General features: G+C 39.8%; 2 protein-coding genes across 2 annotated transcripts in view; one reads left to right on the top strand and one right to left on the bottom strand.

Annotated features, from left to right (window-relative positions):
- Positions 1-16,008: 16,008 nt before the first annotated feature.
- On the bottom strand, positions 16,009-17,448 carry LOC120567798. Its single transcript, XM_039814842.1, has 3 exons — positions 17,277-17,448; positions 16,794-17,131; positions 16,009-16,696 (listed from the first exon to the last, which is right to left on the bottom strand). Exons 2-3 carry the CDS (start codon positions 17,037-17,039, stop codon positions 16,271-16,273), a joined length of 672 nt encoding a protein of 223 aa, XP_039670776.1. The 5' UTR covers positions 17,040-17,131; positions 17,277-17,448; the 3' UTR covers positions 16,009-16,270.
- Positions 17,449-21,349: 3,901 nt separating this feature from the next.
- The window catches only part of frg1 (FSHD region gene 1), a 12,491-nt gene continuing 8,856 nt past the window's right edge, over positions 21,350-24,984 (top strand). The window contains exons 1-3 of the mRNA XM_039799815.1: positions 21,350-21,510; positions 23,596-23,663; positions 24,329-24,451. Coding sequence (XP_039655749.1) covers positions 21,452-21,510; positions 23,596-23,663; positions 24,329-24,451 — 250 coding nt within the window. The 5' untranslated portion in view covers positions 21,350-21,451. The remainder of the gene's footprint in view (positions 21,511-23,595; positions 23,664-24,328; positions 24,452-24,984) is intronic.

Raw genomic sequence — 24,984 nt, 5'->3', positions numbered from 1 at the left:
GCAAAACGCAAGTAGCTTTGTGGGCGGATCTCGGGCGCTGTTGCTATTATACCGGCGGGATAAATGACTCTTGCGCCCGACGCAAATCTTAAATGGGTTGGTCTGAAGTAGCTAGGTGTGGTTTGGGCGTAACGTGAAAATAACCAATCAGAGCGTCATCTCACATTCCCTTTAAGAGCAGGGCGCTTGTTCCATGGCGGATTGCTATTATGACGGCGGATTTGCCTGGTGCACGCCAGCGGGAGCTGTCCGGGATGCGGCAAAGTAATAAATGCCCGTCTTGGCCGGGTGGCGATGTTGCTGCGGCCTCTCGGGCGCATCTCCTCAAGTCTGGAGAGGATTGCTGCAGCCATGGAGCGTGGGCCCCCAAACACACCACCTGCACCTGTTGTGCCCCTTCCTCCTCCCATCTCCGTCCACCCGCTCCACCAGGAGAGCATCGCGCATTACTCCCGGACCAGATTCCGCCGGAGTGTCCAATCCCACTGTAGTTCAACATCACGTCTCCTTAAGTCCTCTAATATTTCCTCATTTATGTCATCAACACATCCATGATTCATGGAAATATTGTGTAAAACACAACAAGCCACAAAGAATGCTGCGACTTTTTGAGGACTGTACTGTAAAGTGCCTCCTGATCTATCCAAACACCTGAAGCGCATTTTCAGTAATATCTTTCTTTGTAATTATGTATGGTTTTCAAAAATGGGAACTGCTGTAGATGAGAGAAGTGTATGCGCGTTGTGCACACACTACATTATGGCCAAGCATTCGTCCCTAAAATAGCATCTGAATAACGTGCTACTGACTTTAGACTAGCGCCACTGACTTTAGACCAGGTTTTTCCTGGTCAGTGGCGGAATTGTTTTCTGAAACTGCAGAATAGCACCAAGTAACGTTTGCACCGGAACAAGCCTTCTCTTTTCGCTGAACCGCCCCCTGGAGCGCAAATACATTCCCTAATTTACCGACGTGCGTTGGGTGCAAAATAGGAATGATACATGCGTCGGTGTACAAAGGCAATTGCGCTGAGTGCAAGATAGGGCTCTTTATCTTTTAAGTGTGTGTGGTGTTGATAGAAGCTCAAACACAGAGATGATAAAACACACTCCATGATTTTCTGAACATTATTTTTAACAATTCAAGCCATATACGTTCTAATTAGAAAAAAAAGAAACACTTGTAAAATTGTATTTCATAATGATTTGAGTTATTAGCATGGAAAATGGTGTTTAATAAGTTCAAGAGTTCTGCAAGGAATTCTGCATTGATTTTCTAATTGAACTATGTCAGTGTGGCTGATTATTTTCTAACAGCAGTGCGTCTGATTGCAGGGAACAACATGATGCTGCCCACTCTCATCAATACTTCAGTCCTGTTTAACAAACATGCAGTGGCCTTGATTTAAACATCTCTGTATCGTCTGTAAAGTAAGGCAAGCAATGGAGAGTTTAATTATATAGCACATTTCATACATAAAATACAAGTCAAGTGATTTACATAATGCATTACAAACACAAGAACTACCCAACTTACCTTTTTTGCCATTGCTTTGACATTTCTGATTATGTGAGGTAGCCCTAAAAATTCACAACACCAAATATAAGTAGCACCACATGCTCTAGAACTCAGTTTTATGGCACCTTAGATCCCTCTCATGCAACCCCATCTCCTAAAAAATTACATCAATATGAAACTAGTGAGTGGAGTGACAGATGGATTTACAAAGTGCTTTAACACTGAAAGCCTGGGTTAATGTCCTGTCTCATACCTCAAGTCAGTTTCCAAATTCAACCATGAACACAATCTTAACCAAACCTCAACTAAATGGTTTCACTTGCCTAATCATAACCATAAATGCCACCTGTGGTGAAACCAGTTGGTCACACAGCAGCACTTGAGATTTTAGAAGTAAGAACTTTTAGAAGTAAGAACTTATGTAGAATGCTGGCTACTAAAGCATACCTGTCAAGTATCCCGTTTTGGCCGGGAAAGTCCCGTATTTTACCCTTCTTTCTAATAATACCCCGGACCCGAGCGGAGTAAAAAAAAGAAAAAAAACATTCCCAATCTGAGCTCTGTCACTAGCCTCGCGATAACTGCCACCTGCAGTAGCCTACTACAGGTACTTGCAGTTGTCGTGAGGTTAGTGTGTGAGGTCAGATGATGAGTGACAACGTGGGGAAAAAAAGAAAGAAAAAACAGAGACGCATGATGGATGCTACGACAGGTGCGCTGCCAAAACTTATGAAGGCTTTACTATGCATTCCCCATAGCAATGCAAGTTGAGAAAGGATGTTTAGCATGGTACGAAAGATTGTTACAGAGAATAGGATGACGTTAGACAACAGAACTGTCTGCGCTCTACTCTCATGCAACATGAACCACTCTGGCCCAGCCCACAAATACGCTCCTTCCAAAACAGCCTTAAAGAATGCAAAGTCTGCAACAAATTTAAACAATAACTCACTAAAGAAAAGTTATGTGAAATGAAAAGAAAAACTGTAAAGAGAAAAGCAATATGAAATGAAAAGAAGGTGTGGAATGAAAATAAAATGTAAAGACAAGCAATGTTATAAATTGTAAATGTTTTCAGCATTCTGCATCAAGTGGTGATTTTAGCTTTCTTGTACACCTGTCTTAAAATGTAAGGGATACTGGAGCTTGGTTGGGGTGGTGGGACTGCTCGAGGTGGGCACCGGAAAATTTCCCTTATTTTCAAATCCAAAACTTGACAGATATGTACTAAAGAGTACTGGCACGCAGCCTCACAGAGTGTCACAATTCACTTGATTTTGATATGAGTCCTGTTCTCATCAGCATCATCATCCTCCTTTGTTGATTTTCATAAATACTTTAATAATGCTTTAGTTGCCATAAGAGCATACTATAAGGTTAGTTAGAAAAATGGTCAGTATGAATGCATCTGCAAAAATGTTTTGTCTCTGTGTTCAAAATTAATTTTTTGTCAATATATTGAGGCATTACACTTTCCACAATGCATTTAGACCTGTAGCTTCACAAAAGGCTTCATATTGTGATTTGAATGTGCTACAAGAAGTTCCATATTCATTGTCATTGACAAATGTATTTAATAACACCGACATTTTCATAGAGCGATGTAAGCCATCAAACAGCACCCTGCCCTTTTTTGTGCGCGATCGAATCTGTGTGATTCAGTATGATTTCTTAAAACAATAATTTACGTGTGACCATTTGCTGCATGTCATTCTCCTACTCTCTTTCCCTACATTTCCTCTTTCTGCACTATCAATGTCAAATAAAGGCATAAAATGCCATAAAAAATAGTGTGTGTGTGTGTGTGTGTGTGTATGTGTGTATGTGTATGTGTATGTGTATGTGTGTGTGTGTGTGTGTGTGTGTGTGTGTGTGTGTGTGTGTGCGTGAGTGCCAATGCCACCACGGTATGAGCAGACACTTTGCAATATGTTCGGGAGAATACCTTGCAGAGAGCGCAGCAGACAACAGTTCATTATTGCATGATTATCATATGCTTGTGAGACTGTGGGTTCAAAGCTGATTCAGAGCCAGCTGGTGATTCATGTCCCATCTAATTCCATCTTCTCTCACTCCACCGTGTGCTGTACACTGCCTAGTAATCAGAGGTGTCTTCAATTACAGAGACACAGAATCTTTAAAGCTTCTAAATTGTTTAGGATGAATGATGATGAAAAATATCTTTTCCCAGCACTGGTCATTTTTGGACCACGTTCCACTGATGGACTCCTGCCAGTTTGAAGCAGGTTATGTCAGATCGAGTAACTCCTTTCTTTTAGAAAGAGGAGAGGAAAACAAGAGACCATTTGTGCTTTTGTCTTACAAATCTAACGTTGTACAGGTGTGTGTGTGTGTGTGTGTGTGTGTGTGTGTGTGTGTGTGTGTGTGTGTGTGTGTGTGTGTGTGTGTGCGTGTGTGTGTGTGTGTGTGTGTGTGTGTGTGTGTGTGTGTTCATGTTCCTGACTTAGGGTACCTTCGGGGACACATTTTAGATTAAAGAGCAGTTCATTTGGGATGGCTTGTCCAATTGGGGAAAAAAACATAGTAGTGGTTATGGTTAGACTAGTCTCTATAAACTGATATCTGCATATCGTCGTGGTAAGGCGTGCATCCCATGTATTTACTAACTCCCAGTGATTCGCAGATAAAAGCCTACGGAGATGTGCAGTCACTAAAAGATTAATAGCGTGTCAGTGTCATATGATTCAAATTTTTCTGCATTATAAATGTAAGGATGAGTTTAAAAATACACAAGACTGTGAATTATTCAGCCACTCCCCTCACACAGTGTGAGAGGCTTTTTGACTTGATGCTGCACAGCCACAGTGTGTAATGTGGCAAATACCGAGTAGACCATCAGCGACTTTAGCTATTAGAGGTGAAATGTTTGATGTGAAACTGCATTTGCGTTCAAGAACTACAAAACCTTCAGCGCAGTTTAATTCAAAACAAAAAGGGCGCAATTAGCTTATTAGTTTATTAAGAGCAGTGGAATAATTAGGGGGAGAGAATATACCACCCATGGACTGTGTAAATAAGGCAATTAATTTTCCTCCATGCAGCTAAACTTACTCTTGTGTGCTATTCTGTAAAAAGTACTTCTCAAAATGGCCACAAGTGACTCTTATAATTTTTTAATAAAATAACATTATCCTGTATACTATCTAGAAATGAATTAATATCATTTTACATTAATCTTTTTGGCTAAGATCCACTTCATGTTAACCAAGAACCCCACTCTAAAGACAAAATAAAATCTTACAGAATGTCTTCTCTGTTCATCTGAATCATACATATATGCATGACTCAAAAATATCTCATCTTGATTTATTATAGAATACTGCCTAAATTCACATTGGCAAATTGCAATCAGTGGGGAGCATGCCAAGCTGGGCTTTAGGTGGCTTGTGCTGATTGCACAGAGTTGTGCGTGTATACTGCCACCCAGTGAAATTGTGCAAAACTACATGCCCGGATGAGTCATTCTTGCAGCCTGACTGCCTTCTCGGCCCTGCTGCAGAGGGACCCGGGTTGGGTAATAAATTAGTCTCTTAACATTCACAACTGACGGAAGGCAATCTAAATGTCTGTGAAGATGAGGTTGAAAGGATTGTGTAGATGGTGAGCATACAGTGAAAAGACAAGGGGTGGGGGGTGTGACAGAAGGAGGGAAGCAGGAATTTGGGGTGCTCTGAAGCAAGAAACCAGACTTCGTGAGCCAACGGAGCTGAGCCACAGACAGCAAGCACTAACCATACCAAGCAAAAACCAAAGCGTTTGTCAATGGGAACAGAGGGGGGTGGGGTTGTATGCAGGTCATTTTTTTTAACTTGGAAAAATACACGCCTGCAACAATTCTACATCCACACGCAGAAAAATTTAGCAAAAAAGTTTATTTTCAGTGGCTCACAAAATTACTGGTTTCAGAAAGTTTATAATTAGACAGGAGCAAGTGTACTTGTTTTTCAAACCTGGCACTGAACATGGTCCTCAAGGGCAGCGGGCTGTAAAAGTTTTCAACATCTTTTATTTCCTCTATAAGCTTGATGAGTAACATATGTTTGAAAGAGGCCATTGATAGCGTGGCAGTTTATGTTTTAGGACTATTTAAAGCACAATTTCACCTAGATAGCACACACTATGTGTTTGTTATTTTAGCATTACGTCCATTTATGGCAACTTAGGAAATGTGAATGGATTCAGACCACATTTGTGTAGTGCGATATCAGTCAACTGTGATTCAGTTATATCAGGAAGTCTACATTTCAAATTAAGCCAATGTCAAAAGCAGTATGTCAGTCATATGATTTATATAGACTAAAATAATGAAATAACATCCAATACGGAAAGATTTTCCCTGAAAGGAGGTAATGAAAATCTAGCAAGAAAGGAGAAAGAAAAGGGAAGTGTGGAAAGTGTTACCTTGAACATAGTCCTAAAAGGAAATGTCACAGGTGTTTATCCATTCGCTGAACTCCTCTCTTCCATAACCTGCAGCGAAATTGCCATAAGACCTCTAAATGACTGTAGACTGTAGTCAATTTCCAGACCCAGAGCTCCATGAAGTCAAATAATACCGCAGTCCAGTCCACCATGAAAAGTATTAAGGCAGTCACTCTATTCATCTGAGGATAAATAGCTCTCCTTGCACTTTTAAGTTAATCTCCTTTCTTATGTGTCTTTTGTTGATAAATGTTTTTGCGCCCTCCAATTAATAATGCAAGAATTAATATCCTTGTTAGGCACTTTCTTTTCCAAAGAGCCTTCCTTTTCACTCTGTGTTCAATCACAACCTGATATGTAATATTCCATTACATAATTACTGTGTGACAGATCATTTAAGTCAAGGGAAGCCTGAATACATTGCAGAAAACTTCATGGTATTATTAAAAAACTGCCATTATGGGATGATAAATAAAATGTCATTAATTAGGCTCTTACATGCACATTTATGTTCTGTGATTCATATGACCTCTTACCTAAATATTGTCATCAGTTTCAGTGAAATATAGAGTGAAAATAACCACACATTACATACACTAAATAGCTTAAATAGGCCATACATTTAAATTCTCCACCTGTCCAACATATCACTCTCCTCCCCAGTGTCATTCTCATGAAATTGCATCATTAAAACATTTTTAAGTAAGAAGCCACAGGGCATTGAGCTACTTGTTTCATCTTCATCTGTCTCCCTCTCTCAGATGTCATCTACATCATAAACTTTGTCAGTCTGTACAAACACACACCGTGAAAGCCGAGGAAACACATCGTGAGGGAGCGGTGACATTGACAAAGTGCGAGTGCGGCCATAGTGCAATGTAACAGCACGCTGCCACTTATGAAAACACCTGCTCCACACTGTCAGCGATTTAACCTTCTATCACCTAAATCCCCACTGGAGGATTATATGTGACAGATGTAGAACATGGGGGGGCCGGGGGTGTCAGGGGGCGGGGGTGACAGGGTGAGGTGGAGGTGGGTTGACGGAAGTGACTTCATAAGTAAAAGTTTGTTGGAGAGGGATGGAAATAGAAAAGCAGCTGAAAGAGAAGGAGAGAAGAGAGAGGCACGTGTGAGGAGGGTGCTGAAATGAGAGACCTCGTTTGTACAATATAACAACACTTAGGAGCCATTTATTTGTTCGTCCATCCATCCATCCATTTTCTGCTGCTTTTCCAGGCCTGGGTCGCTGTGGCAACTGGCTAAGCCAGATAGACGTCGCTCTCCCCAGCAACATTTTCCAGCAATTTTCCAGTTTTTTGGGAAACATGTAGTCTGGTTTACACCAGACCCTTCTCAGTGGTAACTGAGAAGGGTCTGGGCGAGCTTCATCCACAGCTCATTTCCAAAGGGGCGTCACCAACCGACGCTGCTCAAATGCCTCTGGGCGGAATTGGATAGTCCTTCAACCAATCAGACCAACAATCCGGGTGACGTAGCACCTACAGCGGCATCAATGGGTTGCTGCCATAGTTGTTGGCCAGGCTGATTCTTTGGCCGATATCAGCTTGTTGCTGATCTATGTTATATACACCGGCCACTTTTTTGGTAAACCCTTGCTTGTAACAGGTTGGACCCCCTTTTGCCTTCAGAACTGCCTTAATTCTTCGTGGCATATAGATTTAACAAGGTGCTGGAAACATTACTCAGAGATTTAATCCATATTGATGTGATAGCATCACGCAGTTACTGCAGATTTGTCGGCAGCACATCAATGATCCCTTTCCACCACATCCCAAAGGTGCTCTATTGGATTAAAATGTGGTGACTGTGGATGCCATTTGAGAACAGTGGACTCATTGTCATGGTCAAGAAAGCAGTTTGTGATGATAGGAGCTTTGTGTCTTGGTGCATTATCCTGTTGGAAGTTGCCATTAGAGCATGGGTACACTGTGGTCATAAAGGGATGGACATGGTCAGCAACAATACTCAGGCAGGCTGTGACTTTTAAACAATGCTCAATTGGTACTTAGGGGCCCAAAGTGTGCCAAGAAAATATCCCCCACACCATTACACCATCACCACTAGCCTACACCTTTGACACAAGGCAGGATGGATCCATGCTTTCATGTTGTTTATGCCAAATAGGTATATTTGGCATAAACACCCTACCATCTGAATGTCACAGAAGAAATTGAGACTCATCAGACCAGGCAACGTTTTTCCAATCTTCTATTGTCCAATTTTGCAGAGCCTGTGCCAATTTTAGCCTCAATTTCCTGTTCTTAGCTGATGGAAGTGGCACCAGGTGTGGTTTTCTCCTGCTGTAGCCCATCTGCTTCAAGGTTCCTCGTGTTGTGATTTTAAATATGTTTGAGGCAATTCAGAAACAGTGTTTTATATTTTGCCCCCAGATAACACTGACAAGTTAATTTTCCTTTTAAAATTAATGACTTAGTAAACATTGTGTAAGGGATGATAAATGTAAGTATGCTTAACAAATATGCCTGTTTATCTTTTATGTTTAGGAAAATAAAAAATGAAAAGAAATAGTACTGACTGATTATTGGTCTCAAATCAGTTGGGCACTGTATGATTCATTCTCTGGAGACCTTTTAATATTTGTATTAAAATAAATAATAAAAAATAAAATAATAATTTAATAGAAATCCATCCAATAGCTGTCGAGATATATCACTCAAAACCAAACATGTCAACCTCTTGGTGGTACAAGAGGAAAGGTCAGGAGAGCATGAACATGAACACACTTTAATGGCAGTCCATACTTTACTGTCAAGATATTTCAGTCTGGATCAAAGTGGTGGATGGTCGACTCACTGACAAAACCTTTTGCTTAAAATGAGTTATCGCAAATAAAAAAAAATAAAACTGCACTTTTTCATAATTTGTGATGCCGATTTGGGGACACAAACAATCAAGAAGAGTAGTTCACCTCGACAATAAGGAGTTAATTCCTTGTCAGCACTGTTTTGGCTTTTCTACAGTATATATAAAGGATGATAAATGTGCTTTTTCACAGTTGAAAGGCAGCTAATGGACCAGGCAGACTTGTTAGACAAAAGGCACTTTAACAAGGACACAAAAGACACAAAAGACATAGTAGTGTTCCTGAATTTACTCATCCTTCATAAGATGACAGATCTAACATTTAAGCAGCATTGTGAGAGGTGCGGTATACTTTATTTGCTTCAATTGTACATATTGTGAGGCAAATTTTCAGTTACCGTACTCCATCAAGCTCATCTTTGTGATGGCAAACCATGACCGCTGATGTTGTTGTATATTGATGTATCAGTGAAGCAATAAATACACAACGTAACAGGAGGTTTGGCAAAAGCTGTAGAATATTAGGTTTTCTTTCTTTTGTCTCATGACATTTTGGTTGGATTTGATTTAGGGTGTCAGTTTTATTGATGCTTTAATTGTAAATATCTAGTCAATAAGATACTTGGATGTCTGTTTAGTTATATTAAAGACTTTGTGGTTATGCTCCTCCTGCATTGTCTTTTTAGTTAAATCTTTAATTCATCATTTGGACTTCAAAATGGGCTACTTGGCCACTTACTGTCAAGAAAAGAGCTGCAGTGTCTGGACCAAAATGCATTTACTAATAAGTTAATAACATTAAAAAAAAAGAATATATATATATATATATATTTCTCAAATGAGTTGGAATGTAGTCTTCATTAATTCAATGCATTCAGGAGTTCTGGCAGTTAGACCAATAATTGGACTGGATTGACAAGTAGCTTATGGTGGCTAATGTTAGCAAACTTAAGATACATATTGCTGAAGCTTTTTTGGTATGTGTAGTCACTGTGTCTGCTGTACAGCAAAAGTTACATAGGCTTGTTATAAAGTTATAATACTTAAAGGGGTGATAGAATGATTATATAGGGTATTTTACACTGTTCCTTAAGGTCTCCTAATGGGGTATGTAACATTGGTTGGGCTGAAAATTGCCCGAATGATATTTTATTAGGCCCTTAACTACCCTGTGAATATGGCTCTATTTGGAACAAGAGCTTTTCTTCCAAATATGGTATGCTGATGAATATTCAGAATGAGCCTGCGCGCAATTGGTTTGAGCAAACTACATAGAAACACATGGGAGACTCTCATATTTCAGACACTGCAAAGTTATACATTGTTTATCGGGCTATTTCGTTATTATATTCACTTCTGATACTTTTTTAAGCAAGAAATCAACTATATAAAGCTCAAATATGGGCCGTTTTACGAAAATTGATGGCTAAAATTTGGTAAGACTGTGTGTCGGAGTTCAGCCGCCGGTGCTGCCTCTTCGCCCGGCCTGCCTTCCTTCACAGACCCCGGCCTGCTATGAGGTACTTGGAGCTCGGTCACGGCTGCAGCCCACAGCAGGGACTACCAACACCGCTGCCCTGACAGAGCTCCAGGGCCTTCAACTCCCCTCTTCCTGCTAGCTAAATGGCCCGTTGTGTGAGAGTGCCGTCAGCGAGCTTGTTACACCAGCAATCTGTTACCACATGTTACACACATGTCACGCCACTTATACAAAATCTAACTAAGGGTCTTATAAAGCTAACAACGGTGTCTGATTTCAAGTTAATGAATATTTGTGAAGACAAAGTGTTTTGTTAGCTGTGACTGTCCCTTCAATCCTAGCTATGTGTAGCTACAAACCACGGATAGTTAGCTTCCTTTTCGCCTTAATTCGATTATATTTAGAGTTTGAATTTCGTCACGCCACTTACACAACATCTAAATATATGTCTTATAAACCTAACAACGGTGTCCGATTTCAAGTTAATGAATATTTGTGAAAACTAGGTGTTTCGTTAGCTGCGACTGTCCCTTCAATCTTAGCTATGTGTAGCTACAAACCACGGATAGTTAGTTAGCTTCCTTTTCGCCTTAATTCGATTATATTTACAGTTTGAATTTCATCACGCCACTTACACAAAATCTAACTATATGTTTTATAAAGCTAACAACGGTGTCCGATTTCAAGTTAATGAATATTTGTGAAGACTAGGTGTTTCGTTAGCTGTGACTGTCCCTTCAATCCTAGCTACAAATCACGGATAGTTAGCTTCCTTTTCGCCTTAATTCGATTATATTTACAGTTTGAATTTCGTCACGCCACTTATACAACATCTCCCTAAAGGTTTTATAAAGCTAACAACGGTGTCCGATTTCAAGATAATGAATATTTGTGAATTCCAGAGGAATTCTAAGAGGAGGCTAGCTAGCTCTCATTGATAGAGCTACATCCAGCCGCAGGCTCTATCAATGAGACTCGCGGACAAGCGGCGTTTATTTCCCCAATAGTTTGTTTAAATAACTCAACACATTATAATTACACACATTAAAAGATTAACTGGAACCTGTGGTAACAGATTGCTGGCGTAACAAGCTCGCTGACCGTGCTCTCACTCACACACACCGGCATTTAGCTAGCAGGAAGAGGGGAGCTGCAAGCCCTGGAGCTCTGTCAGAGCACCAGCGTTTAGTAGTCCATTATCCAAAAACCGGTGACTTTGCGCGGGTATGGAGTGCTGTGGGCTGCCAGTCGTGACGGAGCTCCAAGTACCTCAGAGCAGGCCGGGGTGTGTGAAGGAAGGCAGGTCGGGCAGCGAGGCAGCACCGGCAGCTGAATTCCGACACACAGTTGGACAAAATTTGCAATTAGCCATCCATTTTCGTAAAGTGGCCCATATTTGAGCCTTACATAGTTGATTTCTCGCATAAAAAAGTTTCAGAAGTGAATTTTGTAATGGAATAGCAGAGATATGCGCGACCTAGATTCTGAAGACTAGCTACCTGATCTCAGGTCAGTTGTGTAGCCTATGTAAATGTTGGGGCGTGACCATTCTCTTAATACACCCATGGGCTGACAAAGGTTCCGGTTTTTGGGAGGTTGACGTCAACTTCCAGCTTTGTTGGGATTCGCCCGTTTTCAGCGGCAGTTTCAAAATATGAAATTTTCATAGTAAAGGGGTGTCAGTGGGACTTTGAGCTTCTATGTATGTCCTATTTACCCACCGAACTGTCGTTATTCAACTATGACAGGGTAAAATCGGTTTTGCATTCTATCACCCCTTTAAGATTTTAGTCCCGGTTGTTTTGGTGACACCCATGTTTACTGGTGGTAACAGCAAGTTTGGTTTAATACTACAGCATACAGTCCTTGAGTGGCTGCTCATTAACAAATATATTCCCCCGGACTATTTCACAATAAAAGCCATGTGTTTCATCAGTTACAGTTTTTTCTGATGGCTCAGGCACATTTTCTGTAACTATTGCCTATTTTTGCAAAACTCTACACACAAATAAGAAAACCTTTCACCAAATAAGCAAAATATTTTAGTTCTCTTGCAAAAGCTAATAAACCTTGCTTAACTCTTCAAACCTTAAAAAATGGTATTTTCGTATCAAACAGTTAACACAAGCCATCACATTAATAAGCGCACAATGCGCCAACTAGTAATTCACAGTAATTTCACTGAGAAGAAAAAAAAATCAGTTTACATTGTGTCGTCTCTCTGGGTCCGGCCACAAAATTTCGTCTACATCACATGCAATGTCCTCTAGTCCGAGGCACCAGGGAAAATATCTTCTGGAATGCCGTATCCAGACCTGACATGACGCCTGGTTAATGTCCCCACATGCCTCCTCCACTGCCTGTAAAAGGGCTATGCATTGATGGGGATAATATGAAGGTAAATATGGTGCAAAACGTGAGAGCTTGTAGAATACAATGTGAGAACTTGCAGAACAAAAAAATTTAACTTGTATGTTAAAATTTGCACTTGTAAAATAAAAATTTGCACTTGTAAAATAAAAATTTGCACTTGTAAAATAAAAATTTGCACTTGTAAAATAAAAATGTGCACTTGTAAAATAAAAATTTGCACTTGTAAAATAAAAATTTGCACTTGTAAAAATTAATTCACATTTGAAGTCACAAAAGAAAAAAACATGAGAGCTTGTAAAAAAATCTGAACTTCTAAATTGAAATTTGCACTTGTAGAAAAATATTCACAAATGTGTAGATTGATATTTGCATGAACACAATGACAGCTGCAAACTTGTAATGCAACATTTACTCATGTATTTCTTTTTTTACTCAGGTTGATTTTCCATCACAACCACAACTCAGTGATTACAACCTCTCGAATCTGTCACTGTATGCGCTCTCTCGCATCACCAAGAGGCGAATCTGCGCCTCGACTTTTGCAACACTTGTTGCGATACATTTGGTGCAAAACTAATTTGTACCTGTGGACTTAGGCTGTGGAGCTCTGATCCAACAGAACGGGGAAAGCAGGGTTTCTATCGCCAGATGAGGGACAACTCTGTCCGGGTTTATTTAGCTATGTCGCATGGAAGCCTGGTTGAATAGCAAGCGTTGGCGCTAACTAACCAACCAGCCTGATTCTAAATAAATACCTTTTAATTATCTTAACACTTTTTAACAGTCAAACTGAAACACTGGCGGTGAGCTCCAGGTCCTGCAGACGGACCGTCACCAGCGGGTATCGGCCAGCGGAGCAACATCGCTATTATGGCCAGAAAGCTTCGCGCCGCCGAATTCGACCTGCAGTCGGAGCTCCAGCGGGACACAGAGAGCCCCGCGCACCCGGGTAGCAGCTCACCGCTAGTGTTGGTGGAATAGCAAGCGCTTGCGTTGCTAACTAACCAGCTTCTAAATAAATACCTTTTAGTTATCTAAACACTTTAACAGTCAAACTGAAACACTGGCGGTGAGCTCCAGGTCCTGCAGCCGCAGACGGACCGTCATCAGCGGGTAACACGTGCCAAGTTCTGCATCCCTGCCAAGACTTCCATCCATAAGGGGAAATAATGATTTTATAAGGCAAAGTAGCTACTGTTTAATTAAAATGTAGGCTATATACATTCCTTTGTCATGTTCATCAATGATGATTATAATTTTACAACGTTTAGAGACATCAATGTTTTATCAGACTATCATTTCCTTGCTACCTGGGTGCAAATCTCGGCAGCAACGAGGGTTAAGAGATGACGCATTATTCGGCAAAAATAATTGCTGCTGCCCGCGAGGTGGATGTAATTCTGCAGAAGCTATTGTTGCTGCCCAAGCGGGTGCAATGATTGGCAGTGAGGCACAACATCAGCAAAGCAAGCTGTGGTCATGGCCGGGGATCTGCCGATACTACGGGTGCGGGGCTCTGTGTCCCGGCTGGAGCCCGACTGCAGGTCGAGGTCGGCAGCGAAGCTTTCTGGCAATAATAGCGATGTTGCTCCGCTGGCCGATACCGCTGATGACGGTCCGTCTGCGGCTGCAGGACCTGGAGCTCACCGCCAGTGTTTCCAGTTTGACTGTTAAAAAGTGTTAAGATAATTAAAAGGTATTTATTTAGAATCAGGCTGGTTGGTTAGTTAGCTAACGCTAGCTTGCTATTCAACCAGGCTTCCATGCGACATAGCTAAATAAGCCGGACAGAGTTGTCCCTCATCTGGCGATAGAAACCCTGCTTTCCCCGTTCTGTTGGATCAGAGCTCCACAGCCTAAGTCCACAGGTACAAATTAGTTTTGCACCAAATGTATCGCAACAAGTGTTGCAAAAGTCGAGGCGCAGATTCGCCTCTTGGTGATGCGAGAGAGCGCATACAGTGACAGATTCGAGACGTTGTAATCACTGAGTTGTGGTTGTGATGGAAAATCAACCTGAGTAAAAAAAAAAAAGTACATGAGTAAATGTTGCATTACAAGTTTGCAGCTGTCATTGTGTTCATGCAAATATCAATCTACACATTTGTGAATATTTTTTCTACAAGTGCAAATTTCAATTTACAAGTTCAGATTTTTTTTACAAGCTCTCATGTTTTTTTTCTTTTTGTGACTTCAAATGTGAATAATTTTTACAAGTGCAAATTTTTATTTTACAAGTGCAAATTTTTATTTTACAAGTGCACATTTTTATTTTACAAGTGCAAATTTTTATTTTACAAGTGCAAATTTTTATTTTGCAAGTGCACATTTTTATTTTGCAAGTGCACATTTTTATTTTACAAGTGCAAATTTTAACATACAAGTTAAATTTTTTTGTTCTGCAAGTTCTCACATTGTATTCTACAAGCTCTCACGTTTTGCACCATATTTACCTTCATAGGATAACGGTCATAGACCTTCCAGCGCCAGGCAGACAAGAACTCTTCAATTGGATTCAAGAATGGAGAGTATGGAATGGGAGGTTGAGTACAGTGAAGAGTGGGTGGTCTGTAAACCAGTTGCGGACCAAAGCAGCCCTATGGAAACTAAAATTGTCCCATATGATGATGTATCTGGTCTGCTCTGGTCTCTGAACATTAGTGAGCATGTCATGTAAGGTGTCCAGGAATGTAATGATATGTGAATTGTTATATAGGCCTAGGGTTGCATGATGGTGAACACCATTTTGACTTATAGCTGCACACATTAGTTATGTTAGCACCACGTTGTCCTGGGACATTGATTATGGCATGGTGTCCAATAATGTTCCTGCCACGTCTCCTTGTTTTACAGTTTTTTTCCAATTGCTAAAACACAATTTTGCAAACTAGTGTGGTTTTATCAAAATACTCAACATAATTCACAAAACCACACACCCAAACTGCAAAATATCTCATGTATCCTGCAAAATTAAGCACTGCAACTAAAACTACATATAGCATTATCAAAATCAAACTTTAGCACCACATGGCACACACTTCATTCATATTACCAGATTTTTGTCTAACCAACTACACACTGTTGGGCATAATGAAAAGCTCTCTCATCTTTAGTATGCTTTGCCATAATACTAAAATAGTTCAAATTGTAGAAAATTCTTCAGATTGTTCACATGCACAGAAATATTTGCAGATACACACACACATGTAGTTGAAACATTTTATTTTTCACCAAACAAGTCAGTGCAACATATGCACAGCAGATATATTTACATTGGACTGAACAAAAATATGCTCACAAAAAACTGTAAACTGAAAAAGAGAATTACATAAAAAATGTGCAGAAAAGAAAAAAAATAGAAAAAAAAAGAGGCAAGAAAAAAAAAATTAGGCAGCATCTTGCCGCACGCCTCGTCCACATCACAGGCAATATCTTCCCTTGCCAGACATCGAGGGAAGAAACGCCTTGAGTGCCTTATCCATCCCTGAATCACACCCACATCAATCTCATCACATGCCTCTTCCATGGCCTGCAAAAGAGGCATGCGCACAAACGGCTGCTGGTCGTATACCTTCCACCGCCATGCCGAAAAGAACTCTTCTATGGGGTTTAGAAATGATGAGTATGGTGGGAGGTATTGCACGAGAAATGGTGGGTGGTCAGCAAACCAGTTTTGGACTGGGCGGCACGATGAAAGCTCACGTTGTCCCATACTACAACGTACCGGTTTCTTTGATGGTCTGCATCATTCATATACTCTGGTGGTATGAGAAGGTTGTGGAGTCTGTCCAGAAATGTGAGAATATGGGCTGCGTTGTATGGTCCAAGGTTGGCATGTCGATGGAGGACACCATGTGTATTGGAGATAGCAGCGCACGTTGTAATGTTCCCACCACGTTGGCCAGGAACATCTATAATGGCTTTGTGGCCAATGACATTTCTCCCCCTTCTTCTGGTCTTTGCTAGGTTGAACCCAGCCTCATCTATAAAGATGAACTCATGTGGGATTGCATGAGCATCCATTTCCAGTACTCCCTCAAAAACAAAGAACAAAAAATATTCAATATGGTGTTATCCAGTACACTGAGAAACAATGTTGCGTGTAGTGTACTGCAGTCAATATTGTACTTACATCTACATATGCTCGTCTGCGCTCTTTGTTTCTTTGAGAGTTTCTCTCAAATGGCACCTTATAAAGTTGTTTCATTCGGATTTTGTTTCGCTTGAGAATGCGAGCCAATGTGGCCGGACTGACTCGTTGAATGTTGTTGAATATGGTGCTGTCTTGGATGATGTGGCTTTGAATTTCTCGTAATCCGATTTCATTATTTTCCAAAACCAAGTTTACAATGGCATCTTCCTGTACCCCGGTGAACATTTGGCCCCTTCCTCCACCATGGTTGCGTCTCTCAGTCCTTTAGAAAGAAAGAAAGAAAGAAAGAAAGAAAGAAATATACACAATTTACTCTACTGTTGGTGCCAACAGTAGAGTAAATTGTACAGGAAACTTGAGTGTATGACATCAGCCATTCATGAAGTAAACCCAGGTGTCACCCAACTGATCACTATGAAATGGGGTGTACTACATAGTGTAAAAGAAATTTTGGTTACATACCTGTGCTCCAGTCTAAATGTCCGGATGACAGAGGCGACAGTAAAACGGCTCAAGTTGGGCTGCACTCTCTGTCCAGCCTCTCGCATTGTCAGCCCATGGTTAATGACATGATCAACTAAGGTTGTTCGGATTTCATTTGAAAGTTGTTGTCTTCTTTGGCCATGAACTCCTCTACCAGCTCTACCCCTACCTCTCACTCTTCCTCCCCCTCTTATTCTTACCCTCCCTCGTCCTCTTCCTCTCTCTGCAATGTCTTCCATTGTTGTAAAAAACCAAAAGGTGCTCACATGTGGTCTTTTTTATAGTGCTTACTTCCTGATTGAAGTGGTAACAATTGAGCAATGAGGTGTTTGGCCAGGTGGCGCATATGTTGGCCAATTAGCTCATGTAGTGTCATTATAAATGGCAGTGTTTTGAAATGGCAAACATGTGACTTTATGTCAGATTGTTGTGTCTTATGCAGAGAACCGTGTTCAGTGCATTTAAAAAGTGTCATTTAGAATTGCAAAATGTGTGTAAAGCAGAAAATGTGTTTAGACTTTTGGAGACTTGAGAAGAGGTTTTGCTCTTGGTGTGTCAGTTTAAATAATTGTGCTATGCATGTCATTTTAGTGTGTTAGCAACTGGAAAAAATTGTAGTGAGGTTAAAACCTGCCTCATCTGCCTCCAGCTCCATCACTCTCAAGACAAAAGAAAACAAATGCAGCACAACAGGCCCATGTACAGCACTACAGTATGCATTTCCAGATTCAGTAACAATGATACTATAGCTTACCTGCACATAGTTATATCGCAGTTGTTTCACATGTTCACTGTTTCTTTCAAAAGGGACTCTGTAGATTTGTTTCATTTGGATTCTGTTGCGGGCAAGTACACGTCATAATACAGAAATGCTCACATTGTGTATGTTTTGGAAGGTGGTGTCATCCTCAATTATGTGCTGCTGTATTTCTCGTAGCCTTATGGATGCATCTGGATGTCTAGCAATTCTGTAACAATTTCAGTATTTTCACATGTATGGTTTCTCATTAGAGTATGGCAGTGCTATAAAACTTAGTGCAAAGTGACTGTACTAACCGATTCTCATTTCAAAATGTCCTTATGATGCTTGCTACAGTGTAGCGGCTTAAGTTAGGCTGAACCCTTTGGCCAGCTTCCCTCAGGGTCATTCCATGGTTGATTACATGGTCCACTATTGTAGCTCTGATGTCATCAGTAATTCTATTTCTTACTCTTCTTACCCTTCCTCTTCCCCCTCCTCGTCCTCCTCTTGCTCCTTCTTGTCCTCTTCCTCTGACTTCACCTCCTTGTCCTTGTCGTCCTCTCCCTCTCGCTTCTTCACCTCTGCGTCCTCTTCCTCCTCCTCCTCTTCCTCCTACTTCTTCAACTCTGCGTCCTCTTCCTCCTCCTCCTCTTCCTCCTACTTCTTCACCTCCACGTCCTCTTCCTCGGCCTCCTCTAATTCTCACTCTTCTCACTCTTCCTGCTCCCTCCATTGTACTCCACACAGACAGCTCACCTGTGGCTTATTTATAGTGCTTAGGCTGATTGCAAAGTGAACTAATTTTCTAAAACAGTTTTCACATGTGACAGTGTGCCAGACAGTTGGCAAAATAGTGTAAATAATAGCTATACATGTGTATAGTTTTGCTAGGAGTGTGTTGATCATTTGGAAAATGAGTGTAAAGCAGTGAGTTGTGTTTACAATTCCGCGAAAAGAGTGCTGTGCAGTGGATTGTACCTACAGTTTTGCAAAGTGTGTGTTACAAAATTGCAACCTGAGTGCAAAGCAGTGTTTGTGCTTTTAGTTTTGCAATCTCAGTTTTCCCAGCGTGGTTTTGCTATAAGTATTAATAGTTTTAGAAATTGTGCTATGACAATCACGGTTAGGGTTTAAGCATTCAGAAAAAACTGTAAATGCATTTAATGTGAACTACCACCAGTACAAAACTCTGATGTGCCGTTAGGCGTAGAGTGAACAGTAAACAGTGGGGCTGATATGAGTGAGATCAAAATTAAAATTAGTAACACTGGATTACAGGCATGCATAGTTTCCTGAGGCAACTGGCAATTTCAATCATGCGTGGGAATGGCGCCTCCCGCCAACTAACACTGACAACTATGATAAAGAAAGGTAATTACAGAACATAAATACATTGAATGACTATTGCTAAATAAAATAAAAGAACTGGTTGATTTCAATGAAATCTCAATAATTGTAACTTTAAAAATTATGACAAGAGACTTGATGGAGAGTAAAGTATAAACATTGTATTACCCACTAGAAAGGATAAACACCATCAAAAGGATATTTTTCACAACCTGGCAACTCTTGTGTTGCCCGTATTAAGATCTCATAACTGATGATTAGTTTAATATTCATTAAACATGTATTAAGACATTAGTTAAGGCATTATTGTACTACATTAGAGAGTGGTACCTTTATATCAGTAGGCTGAAGAATCAGGTGCTAGCTCCATTTTGCTTGACACTGTCTTCCCTCAGCTCTTTTTAAGTACTTATGGGTTTAACCACTCAGCTCTCTCAGTATAAATTATGACTGTGTAATCCCATCAACAGGGATTGCTGTCAAAGTATCATTGAATTTGACAAATGAGAGAGGGAGTACAAGCGGGATTCAGTTCAGGCAGGGTAAAATGTTGATTCATGACTTCTGAAAACCCCACCGGCTAACTTCCTTAAAGCCTACAAGACTTTTCTGACCAGATTAATCTCTGTACTTTAAACAAACTTTTCCTCAAGCACAGCAACACCAGGAGTCTCACTTAAAGGTATTACAGTAGTTTCTCTCCTGCATCAGTTAGGACGTGTTTCGTGCCGTTATTATGGTGAGTCTGGCTGAGTTTTGGGCAGCCCTCGTACATTTTTCTCCAGTCTGGCCACTTTTTTTCTATTGGATGATTGAGTTCTTACCAGTTGAGTTTTACTGCACTGAGCAGATAACATAAGCCACTGTCTAATTTATTTTACTTCTTGACACTGTCCACAGATGATTTATTACCTCCTGTCACAGGCTCCTGATTGGAGGAAACCATCCTAGAGGTCACCTCTCAGCCTACTTTACCAGTTGAGGTCTCAGAGGGGTTGACTCTGAGAACATTTAACATGTATGGTGTGTGTGTGTGTGTGTGTGTGTGTGTGTGTGTGTGTGTGTGTGTGTGTGTGTGTGTGTGTGTGTGTGTGTGTGTGTGTGTGTGTGTGTGTGTGTTGCAAAAAAGAGACAAGTGACACTACTTCATACCCTGACCTCAATCCTGACATATAATATATAATAAAATGTCTCTTATGATTTATGAACTGCTATGATTAAAAGTGAAAGAAAAATGTATTCAATGTAATGCATATGCCGCTAAATGACAGCAATGATTATTCTCTTAGTTAGCTTGACTGTATTATGTTTGTATGGATATTTAAAAATCAGTCAAAGGTGCAGAGTCAGTTCAAACCCAGCAATTATATTGCTTACTGCTGGGAATGTGCAGGGCCTGTAGGTTGTGTAATTCCCATGGATTTGGGGGACTAAATATGATTGATTATTACATTTTACTAATATAGGCTATGTCTGCTGATTGTGTCTACTAAAGCCCAACCAATCCAGTATTGGATTATATCAACCAGTATTCTTTTTTTTTTTTTTTACTTTAACAAAGTCCTAACACCAACAAAAGTTTTTGATGAGGATATTTTTGCACATTCCATCTCTTTTGTTTCAAACCCTGTACAATTCTTTTCATTTTTTTAAAACAGATATATTTAACATATTTTATTATATACAGCCTATGTTTTGTTGTAATTTTTTATTTAGGATTCTTGACATTTGCCGTACTTTTTTTCATTTCTTTTCTCCTACTATGTTTATTGTTAATTCCTTATATGTGATATGTCGCTTTAGTGCTGAGAAATGACAATAAAGGACCCATTAAACCTACTTGACCTAATATTGTCACTCGGTGTACTCTAGAAATCTGGTAGTAGGTAGTGAGGTAGATAGGTTGGAAGCATAGACTATGGTTGTGAGAATTGGAATAGAATTTGAATGCGCCTTCGCGGCTGCCGTACTTGTTGTGTCTGGTCTGAACCATAGACAGTAAAACAGGGAAACTGTAGTCTACTAACGTTAGCCGTGCTAACTACTTTACAAGCTAACTAAAGAGATGGCTGAATATTCTCACGTAAAGTCAACCAAACTCGTTTTGAAAGGTTTTAACAAAGGGTAAGTGTTTCTTTAACTTAGTAAGTTAACGTCATTGTTATTTAACTGGGTTTCCGTAACCTAACGTTATGCTAAAGCTAGCTGATGCTAAACGTTATTGTTAGCTAACGTCAGCGTTAACGTTACATGAAATATCCTACTGTTTATTTCAGATTAAGCCATGCTTAACGTTAAACGTTTAACTATCAGCATAGCGACAAAGGCTGCCGCATCTCTAACATCTTAATAGGCTGTTTGGAACTAGCCAACTAACTAACACGTGAGCCCCTTTAATAGCTGACGTTATTAGCTAGCTGAACATCATAGATATTAACACTGAACATATCAACCGTGGTTCAATTTGAAACAAACTATTTTGTCCAAATGTAGCTATCTAGCTAGTTTAAGCATCAGCAGAAACGTTAGCTAGATAACCTCAGATCAAACAGTTGGCGCGGAGGTGCATGAAATACTAACCGTTAACGTTAGCTAACTATTTACCTGGCTACAGCTTGTTAAAAATGACGATAAATGCAACAGTTATTACAAGATACCAGAGGCCAACGTGATGTCTTGGAGATGCCTGAGCAAAAGAAAATACATATAGTAACGTCAACGTTATTCAGTTTATAATCACGCCCAATGGAGAAAACAAATATTTTCATTTCTGAAACTAAAATCCAACACAGTCAGTCTCAAAATTGTTTACAACACCCACACCATGAGATCAACCCCAAACTAGCTAAACCCTGACAAAGATTAAGTAAAAAAACTACTCAAAATCTAATCAACATGGTATCAGCAATTCTCAAATTAGAGTATAGTTATGGCAAACTATTGATTTTATTGTAGGCCTAGCTAGATGTAGAAAACCTCATAGTAGACAAGAAATTGTACAGAGAAAAAAAACTTCCAAGAAAGAGAGTGATAACACTACAAAATATTACTAAATGCTAATCATTGTGTAATGGAAACATAATAAGGGACTACTTTGACTGTTATAAAGCAAACTGTGAATTAAAAGAGAATAATTACGAACCACACAAACCAGAATACAAAAACTTTAGCCTGTTTTTATATTGAGGCATTCTGGGTTACATATTTACAGGTAATCATTTACACATAAACAAACTTAAAAGCATTGTTCTTTTTGTTGTTGTGGGGTGTTTTTCTTGAATACTTTCTACCAAAAAAACATCTAAATGTGTCTTTAATTGATGATGCAGGCCAACAAAATGTATTTAAAGAGTAACATGACCCCTTTAAACATGTTTTTTTTGCTGGCGTCCAGTGGTTTAGGCTGCTCACCTGGCTGCAGTGATGTACAGGTGTACTGTGACATCACTGTTGGACGTGGTCAGAGGTGAAACAGGCTTGAAACTTTCAATCCGAGAGTGCAGTGAAACTCTGCTTTTCCGCCCGGTGTTAGGTTACTCTTAGTCAACAAGGTTGAATGTTTTCTGAAGGTCCTGCAGCTCGTGTCCTAGAACCATCATTTATAATAAAAAAAAAAAACATAATGATAACTCAGTGATTAGTTTTTGACTTTAACAGTCTTGCAGGGCTGGGTAACTTTCAAAAAATGACGATGCCGGTACCAATACTGTGACTTTGATACTGGTTCCTGAACAATACTTTTTAGAATACCTATTTTATAAAACTACAACATTACACATGATGCCACAAATCTTTTTATTTATTTGTCAGCTCCTACTACCTGAGCCCCCGTCTCTATGCCTGCCTCTACAACTTGTAACGTTGCACAGCCAATCACCAGCATTATTAGATCTTGGTAGAAGGGTGCTGCATGCTTATTGACTCACGACGCTGATGAGATTTGCTCCAAAGGTATTACAATTTTGTATGGAATGACGAGGCATTGTTCGATACTGTATACTATGGAGGTTATTCGGTCGGTGCCTAAAAAGTATTGAATTCTGTACCCAGCCCTAAAGTCTTGCAATTGTGTTATCAAGAAAAAGGTTTTCACTTTCCGCAAATGAACTTGCCAGCCTGACTTGCAAGGCCTACCTGCATTATTAAACATTTGGTGAGCTAATTACTAGTGAACACGTTCTATGATATTTTATTATATTTTTTTCACAGGAAAAAGAGAAAGCATAAAGATAAGAAGAGAAAAGCAGGAGATGAAGAACAAAAAGCTGATATAATTGGTAAGTACTCTGTGGTAGGTCTACTGTATTTCTAAATTATAGAAGCCATCCAAAGACTGTCAATATCTCATTAATTTTTCCATAAGCAGTGAATATTCTTGTGGCATGTACTGTAGATGGGTGAGACAATCAGGGCAACAGAAGTTCTTTTTTATGCTCTTTGCAATATAGCGGGATGAAATGATCACGAGAAGTTCAATAGAATGAGTAAAAATATCTTTCATTGTGGTATTTGCATATCAAAATTGTTGGAGGCCCAATCAGAATTTTCTTTTTTGTGACCACATATACATTTTTAAACGCGTAGTGGTCAAGTTACAAATGATACATTTACAGATACAACGGACAAGAACCTCCTGTGACATCTAAACCCACTGACAAACTTACAGTACTAATGCAATGTTGCAAGTTTGCTCGTACGGTATATCACAGAGTTTAAAAGCACCAGCTACAAGTAATAGTTATGCTACACTGGAATACATTGCATAAACATTTTTTTCAGCTGAGTAAGATTCCAAGTAAAAAAAAATCACTAGTATGTTTTATAACTAAAGTTTTTAAATAGTCCTGAGTGGATAAGGCACCTTAAGGTTGCTGTGGCTTTCGAGAACACAGCGCTGCCATGTGTTGTTACACCTTGTGACATAGGCCTTTCTGCTCACCAGCTGGTTGGTGGTCTGTCAGCTGCTTTGGGGAAATCACTGGAACGGTTGCCATAGAGATGCAGAACAACGCTTACATCCATGCCCTGGATAGCGGCCTCTTCACACTCGGTGCACCACACAAAGGTAAGAAAACACAGTGGAGTGACAGTGAGGTCATCATGAGTCAAGTCATTCAAACAGCTCTAGTGACTTTTACTGTATTTGATCTGTTTTTCTCAGCACAGTAGAATATTTCTTTATTGAGGCGGGATATATGACTTAACTGTACTCTTTAATTGCTTTTCAGCTTTAAAGCATTTAGTTATGGGCATGAAATAATGCTCACTAATACTAATACTAAGTTATTTTCAGTTGGCATTTTCTGCTGTTGCTGGCTGTATGATGGCAATTATTTATATTGCTTCAGGTCAGATTTCTCTTATTTCTCTCGATACTTATCAGGTGTCCATGGGCAACAGTTGTCCCCCTGACCCATTCAGATTTTTTAAGTATTTTTGCCCTTAAACCAGGTACATTTCTGAGCCTGAGAAGGACACGTCCTTTTTTTTTTTTTAAGGTAATATAAATGTACATGGATAATGCTCTAAAGACTTTGCAGTAATTCAATATTGTTATACTTCAAGTTGAATTGTATAGTGATGATATGATCATACATT

The sequence above is a fragment of the Perca fluviatilis genome, chromosome 1 (genome assembly GCF_010015445.1).
Source record: "Perca fluviatilis chromosome 1, GENO_Pfluv_1.0, whole genome shotgun sequence".
Classification (NCBI taxonomy): Eukaryota; Metazoa; Chordata; class Actinopteri; order Perciformes; family Percidae; genus Perca; species Perca fluviatilis.
Note: the sequence above shows the minus strand (reverse complement) of the source record. Positions and strands in the feature narration are given on the sequence as shown.

Excerpts from the sequence above, each read along its gene's own strand:
- LOC120567798 (XM_039814842.1), bottom strand. The coding sequence starts at position 17,039 with ATGTTCACCGGGGTACAGGAAGATGCCATTGTAAACTTGGTTTTGGAA. Across the intron at positions 16,697-16,793 it reads GCAGACGAGCATATGTAGAT|GGAGTACTGGAAATGGATGC; the intron begins GTAAGTACAATA and ends TTTGTTTTTGAG.